Source organism: Platichthys flesus, chromosome 19 (assembly GCF_949316205.1).
Source record: "Platichthys flesus chromosome 19, fPlaFle2.1, whole genome shotgun sequence".
Classification (NCBI taxonomy): domain Eukaryota; kingdom Metazoa; phylum Chordata; class Actinopteri; order Pleuronectiformes; family Pleuronectidae; genus Platichthys; species Platichthys flesus.
This window is the reverse complement of record NC_084963.1, coordinates 17,548,904-17,556,589: the sequence shown is the minus strand read 5'-3', so window position 1 is coordinate 17,556,589 and position 7,686 is coordinate 17,548,904. Positions and strand designations below refer to the sequence as shown.

General features: G+C 40.8%; 1 protein-coding gene across 1 annotated transcript in view; it reads right to left on the bottom strand.

Moving 5' to 3' along the window:
* Nucleotides 1-3,237: 3,237 nt before the first annotated feature.
* The window catches only part of zswim6 (zinc finger, SWIM-type containing 6), a 42,636-nt gene continuing 38,187 nt past the window's right edge, over nucleotides 3,238-7,686 (bottom strand). Inside the window, exon 14 of the mRNA XM_062413150.1 lies at nucleotides 3,238-7,124. Within this exon, the coding sequence (XP_062269134.1) occupies nucleotides 6,262-7,124 (863 nt within the window). The 3' untranslated portion in view covers nucleotides 3,238-6,261. The remainder of the gene's footprint in view (nucleotides 7,125-7,686) is intronic.

The following is a 7,686-nucleotide window of genomic DNA, read 5'->3' as shown; positions in this document are numbered from 1 at the left end:
TACGAAGCAGAGAGAAACCTGTTTTAGTTTGTTGCAGGAAGGTTTTTCATCACTTTCCTTGATGCTTTGAGATGGACATTTTTCTTTTCTCTTTTTTCAGAAACTAATTTTAAATGAAAATATCTGACATATTCAAGGTGCCTTTGAGTTTGCACAGTTTGATGCTGATTATAAGAGAACTTCCATTTTCCCGGAAAGCTGGACAGACATCTGTAGGATTGTTTGGCCTTGGCGGAGTTATGCGTCTAGATATATGACAATATCTTGTATCTGTTAAAGTTGTGTTTGTAAAAGTCTGATCAAAAAAACAATTAATATCCCATTACTAAAGTTTGACGGTGTGAATCATACACTATATCCAGAGCTGTTGGATAATATTTTGGGCCAGACAATGTGTATCTTTAATCTCAAGTATCTAAACCTAGTTTGAAAGTGTGTCAGTGAAGGTGATCCACATCCAGTGATGTGATCTTATCATGTTCAGGATGTTGTGAGGCAGTTGGTGTATCTGTTTCTTATAGCTCCTCCTACCTGCCAACTTTACTGGTGGTGGGATGACAAACACCTCATGCACTACGTGACTACATGAGGCTATGACACAGTGAACGCATGCACTCTCAATGTGCTTGCACAGTAGTTTATCCTGTTTGGTAACATGATAAAGTAAACGCTTGTACTCTCGAGAGGGTTTTTGCAAAGTGAGTGACATACTTGATAATGTCAGCTCTCACAGCGTTATACAATAATCAAGATATGATTCCCCTCCCCAGCGTTACTCATCTTCCCTGGATGTGTGTGTGTTCACGTGGTCCCACCATTGCCACACTCCCTGTGTGATGGACGGTCGTGATGCATCTCTGCTTGTGTGGACACCATCACAGACAGGATTTAGAAAACAGCGGTGCTGAAAACACAGAAGACTTATGTTAACACATGCAGTCTACATGACGTGTGGGCTTCAGTGTCCTGCCCGGGACACTTTGGCATGCAGCCCGGGGAACACTGGGATAAAACTGTCGACTTTTTGATGAAATGACAACCCCCCCCCGAGCAACGGTCGCCTGCTGAATCACCTAGCCCTCGCCTGCAGGTCAAACTGCCAGTAGACTCATTTGTGTAGAAAACAGTGTGTTTTTAACCAAATTGCTCCCGTTTGCCTTCACTGCTGCTGTAAAGCCACTGAGGGCTGTAATCTGACAGCAGATCAGCAGATAAAGGTTACTCGTGTTGCGGGGCAGGTGGACTGTTCTCCCTGCAGTCACCCCACTGTGCCTACATTTGCATACCGGATCAGATTATCATTACATTATATATTCCAAGGACAGGCCTGAGCGTGATGGATGATTGGTGCAGTGGAGTCATCTTCACCAAGGTGCTTTGTGCAACCCTCGTATTTCTGCCTCCAAACCGAGCAGCAGTGATCTACTGCTCCGCTGATCCAGGGTCAGACCCTGTTACAGCTTCATTCAGTGGTGCCTTCAATTCATATGAAATACAATGCGCTGTTTTCAATTGTATACAGTCTACATTAATGTATATGTTATGTCAGTGTTAAATCAGTCATTTTAAATTCTGATTTCCGATACAACTTTCTATTTTGAAGATAGATTATATTAGGCGGACGGCTTCACTAACTCTGTAGCAGGAATGGAATAACAGGCCGGTCCACACAGGATATGTGTGATTAAGGGTGATAAGATTTATCTGTGGTGCCAGTTACACAGATGAGCTTACAGAAATAAGCTGCTTCCTGGGTACAGGATATGCTCGGACCGACATTTTGCTGCATTTGATCCAGATAATAGCCTGAAGCAGCAATAAAAGCATCCAGGATCAAGTGCAAAGATACAATACGATATTTACTGTATGTGTTTTTGTGGAGGTTTGTGAACGACCGATACTGTAGAAGAGGCTGAGATGTTCCTGTTGTTGAGTGTGTTAAGTCTGAATCTGCTGCTAAAGGAAACATGTGATGGGTTGATGGGTGAACAATAACACTTAATAGACGACTGCAGTTTCAAGGAAAAGGGAGAAGCTGACACTGGGATGAACGGTTTGCGAGATGTGAGTTCCGAATACAGACAGACAGAGGTTTGGGGAATTAGTAGGTAGATGAGCAGTCAAGCTGATGGGAGGAAGATTGTGTTTCCTTGAGACAGAGATGGGCTAACTGTTTCCTCTTGTTCCAAGTGTTTGTGCAAAGCCGAGCTTATCGGCGGCTTGCAGCTTAAATAGGTGTTGATCTCTTCACATAACTCTCTTCAAAAAAAATCCTTTTTTCTAGGTTTCCGCGTGTTTCTGCTGCAGCTCATTTGTCAGAATGTCAGTGACCTCACACAAACCCCAATTACTGTGAACTTTCTTCCACATCTTGTGTCCTTCATCAGTGGATGGAATTTGTCAAGAAACGTAATGGTTTAGTTATACGGCATGAGCAGTTCTAACAATTTCTTGTCAGATTCAAATAACTCATTTGATTAATTAAATACTAACTTGGAAAATGTCATCTCAAAACAATTCAGTGATTAGGATTGAACCTTTTAAACGTAGAGAGGTAGAAGTGGTGAACACATGCAGAACGACTGAAGAATGTGTAGAAAAACAGTCGTAGCATAAAAACAATGAGTGATGGCGTAGGGAGTTTCTATACGACCCGGAAGTCGACATTAATTCAGTCAATTAAGTTTTTTTTCTGACCCTTAGCTTGCACCATATTTCCAACATTTAATGGTCCTTTGTTTCCTCAACAAAGTCATTTTTTAAAGAGCTTCCTGCTCCCTGCTCCCTGTTGACAAGAAACAGGAAGTAGATAAGCAAAGCTTAAAATTCCCAAATTATCTTTGCAGGAAGACAAATAAGCAGGAAGAGAAATTATGACTTCCTCCTTGAGAGCACTAATCTGTACTGACAAGCCATACAGAATTTAACATTGAAACCCGTTTATGTCTCTGTCCGTATATATATACATGACACATAAATACAACTGGTACTGATATATGATGGAAACAAGGTAATTAAAATATGAGTAATGGAAATACAAAAAAACTAAAAACTCTGACTTTAGACATTTTAGCAAACATTTGTCCCACACCTCACACGAATAGAACAAGTTCTTCTCAGTAAACTAACAGAGTCTGAAATAAGCACCTTAGAGACGGGACACCACTAAGAATTAGTGCAGAAGTAACTGAACGTAGCAAACAAGAGCTTAAATAAGAAAGAAGACAGAGGTCGTCCTGCTGTCAAAAAACTAATTTAATCCAAACAAAATGTTGATTCAATAACAAGTTTATAAAACAGTGATTTAGTTACATAAATAAATCGATCAGTGTATCAAATCTTAGTTTCAACTTCATGAGCATGTCGACATGGTTGTACAATCATTTACCTAACGTTATAAATAAAAGGGAGTAATATTCGCTTCTAAACAAAGGAGCTACCAACAGACCTCTAAGAGACGACACTGAAAAACGGATGACATGAGCTTTTAAAGCACAGAATACAGTTCAGCTAAAAAAACAAAAAGACATTAAGAAAACTTGTAACCAAACGTCAGCTGGCCTATGAAAAGGGTTTGGTAGTTAGAACTCCCATTTGGTTGTTTTAAAGCATTAAGACAAGGCAAGAAAGAAGGCTGTTCCTGTGTGAGGAATTCTAGAGAGAAATGAAAACACTTGAACGAGAGGGGAAATAAAAAGAAAACGCACAAAATAGTGGAACAGTCAAAATCCATGATATAGAGCAATGTTTTATTTTACAGCTTCTGTATTTTACAGCTAAATTCCTGGAAACTTCCAGATTCATTTTCATTAAATCAGCAAATATTTATTATTCTATGATTTATTATTAGAAACTTTATTCTTTATTTTTGCTGATTGTTCAGTCTCTATGTTAACCATGCATTCAGGAAACTTCATGGGAGACTATTTGGAAATCAATTGGAGTTCACAGACACAAATGAGGCGAATCCAAAATTGTGTAGGCATTTCTTTGAAATAAATTTTAAATCAACAGTAAATCTTTAGGAAAGTTATGAGGAAAGTTCACAGGATATTAGCTGTAAAACACAGGACTCGTGAAATAAAACTTTACCCAACTTCCTGTCCCGCTCAAAGTTCAGATGTGAGCAGAGGAGGCATGGACACTGGGCGTAGAGCAGCTTCGTCTCGTGATCGGATCACTGCAGGAGGAGACGTGTCCACTGGGGTGTCGCAGCAGTTGGCATCTGAACGTCGTCTCTGCTCGACCTCCATAGTCCTCTCTCACGTCTGCCGTCCCCAATACACTTCTGTATTCGGGAGGATTCTCTCTTTGAACGTCCACTTCCTGTCTTCACGTGGCCAGTGCCTGCAGTTCATTGCATGTCTGCAGAGCCAGACCTGCCAGCATGTACTCTGTGTGTACTACTGTCTCCACCAGCCCCTGATGCGATGCAAGGCGAACGTTTTGAAGTCCTTCTGATATGTTTCTCTTTACTGCAGCTTCAAGTATTGTGCCTCACATAGAATATTCTGTCATAAATTACTTAACATATACATTTTTTTTTCAATATTCAGACATATACTTTCATATATACAGGACATTAAAATGCTTTTGTTCTCTTTTTTTGTCGTGTTTTTTTTTTTAAGAGAAATCCCTGAGAATGTATGTTGACAGTTGCAAAGTTTCCACAAGAGCGAGCACTGTGACAGTTTGATGTGTGTCCGTAACAAATAGTCTGTAAACGAAGCATGTTGAACATTTGAGACGGCGAAGCAAAAACAATCGGCCTAAAGATGGCAGGAACAAATATTGACCCCTTTGATGAATTCTGATGATGGATTTGGAGTTTTTCTGAGCACTGGGGAGGGCGGGGGGTGGTGGGGTAAAGCTGGATCCCTAAAAAGAGGTACTCAATACTTCAGATGGAGCTGCTCCATTTGGTTTAAAGCCATTTGTTTTCTCTTTGAGGCTGTGAATGTTAACAGAGGGACACAGGAGGAGTGCAAGGAGGACTTTTTGCCATTAGACAATACAGTATATACTCAGTGTAAAACGCTTCCTCTCTTTCTTTCATACATATAAAAAAAGGACAAACAGTTCTCCGCTTCTGCAGACTTAATCGTTTTATACACATCAATACCAAGCTGTTGCTTTCCGGGCTCAGTTTTTTTCCCCCTCAATTTCAAACGTGTCCATTTTCAGAGAGAAACTTCACCCTGCAGCATTTTTGATATCTCAACCCTATCACCTTGGACTGTCCAATTCTTCCTCCAACACGGAAGTCAACCCAGGATCTGTCTGTGCTTAGGCTGACACTTAGTGCGGCTTGAATTGAATAAGGTCTAAGGATCTGCCTTCGGGAACCTGTGTTCATTATCACATTAGTTAGAAGAGAGACTGCACAGTGACTCCAAGTCACAACATTTACAACACTTTCGAAGCCCGAAAATGTGTAAGGTCAAAACCCTTGACATATATATATATATATACACACGTTTTTAAATTTATAGCCTAATTTAATTCCGGTCTTGTGTGTGGATGGAAAAGATAATTTCAAGTAAAAACAATAGGGAATTTGCTACGACCAACAGAAGAATTATTGAGAGGTAGAAAGGATTGGTTTTCTAGTCATTTTTCACTACTGTGTAATTGACTTTATCCACAGCACTATAATATGATATAGTGCAAAATGTAATACTTAATCTCAAAAAGACATGTCCACTCAGCAGTGGTTACCGCTAAAAAAAAATCTGTTTCATTTTTACTATCAATAATAAAAATAATGGTGATAATAGTGATAATAGCATTAACCCTTGCAAATTTGCTGGAAAGACCACCCAAACCTATCAATTTTTTCTAACAATTAATTTTCTGATATATTGTTGATATTTTGTCGTTTAGATTCATGTTCTTGCTTTGAGATTCTTATTATTTCTGTTTCATACATCATATGTATGTGGGTGTGGTATTTTTAAGCATTTTGACCTGTCAGGGATTAGAGTGGGATAGAAACGATGGCTTTTTGTTCTTCACATTTTGTGGCTTGGAATCAGTGTGCAGGAGACATTCTTTCTTTTGATGCTGCTTTTTAAATAGCCCTACATCTCTATGGTATGTGCATATAATTACACCCCTTCAGTTCAGTATCACATTAGACCCAGTAGTCCCAAATCATATGAATATGAATGTTGTTTTAAGTGGATTTTCACTTCAAGTTAGAAAGGATAAAAAAGGAGTCTCAAGTAAAAAAAAAGAGGGCAATAGTCTTTTGGTCCACTTTCAACCAAATCTTTCTCGAACAAGCATCATGAGTTTCTTCTTGCCCTTGTATATCTGTTTCAGGTTGTCTATAAACTGGGTGAACTGGATGTGTCCGTCTTGTGCCATGAGAAACGTCTCCCTGGCTTTACTGAGGAACTCTATGAACTCGCTGTAGTGGCGTGGGCTGATGTGCGTCAGCCGAGAGTGCGTCGTGTTGATGTAGGCCCCAATAGTGGCGTCCAGTAGCTGCCTGAGTGGAGCCTTGTCCAGAGACATCAGTTTCCCAGAGTTCCTGCGACTGTGCAGTGCCACCATGCCTGGAGTCGTTAATGTGCACCGCCGCAAAATGTCCGACAAGACGGTGGCGCACTTCACACTCTTCACCACCAGGGGGATGACGGCTGCCAGTTCGTTTTTTCCCAGCGAATGACTGAGCGCACATGCCCACAGCACATCGTTGATGGCCGGGTGTGTGTCTTGGTTGTAGCTGAGGTTCAGGTGAGTCATGGCTAATGTTGCTAGTTTGTACGCTCTCATTGGATAACCACGGTGCTCCATGTAGCGTGCTATTGTGAACAGCTGTGTGTAGTTCATTCCCGTAGCAGCTGCGTCCAGTACAATCTGGTAGGCTGTCTCGAAGGCAATGTGGTCCTTCTCACAAAGCGTCAGGGCAGAAAGGGCACAGTTTTGGGGGTCCTTCATGGCACACTGCAGGGCCAGGGTGCGAGCAGAGTTGGCCAGGTTCTCCTGTTGATGACAGTCCAAATGCAGGCGGACGATGGTGCTGTTGGACATGACAGTGCTAGCCACAACACTGGTGGCTTCGGTGGGGGTGAAGAGGGTGAACCAGCTCTGCATGATGCTGTCCAGTGCAAACACACCTAGGCAGAAAGGAAAAGTCATCTTAGTAAAGGTTTTACATTACATTACATGTCATTTGGCTTTTGTCCAAAGCGACTTACAATTAGTACACTCAACATTTATGAGGGGCCATTTAGGGGTTCAGTATCTTGCCAAGGACACTTCAGCATGCAGATGGGTGAGAGTGGGGTTTGAACCAGCAACCTTCTTGTTGCAGAGCCTCCACTCTAACCACTAGGCCACACTGCCCTACATCTGAATAGAACATCTTCAACCAGCTTTAAAGACCCTTATGGGGTACACCAAGGCTGAATTGTCAGTCCTTTAACTTTAACTTTAATTTTACATGCTTACCATTTGGTACTGTTTTTCACACTAGGTATTTCCTCGCCTTACGTTATTCTGCATAAACCAAATGTAGATTATCTGCCACTAAAAAAACCCAAAAAGCTACTTTTTCTCCATTTTGGTTAAAAAGGTATTTCCAAATATTTATCTTTTACTAGGAACCACAGAGTTTTTTACCGTTGCATACAGTGGTTTATGTATTTTTATAGGATTTGTTAAACAAAATAATAAAAT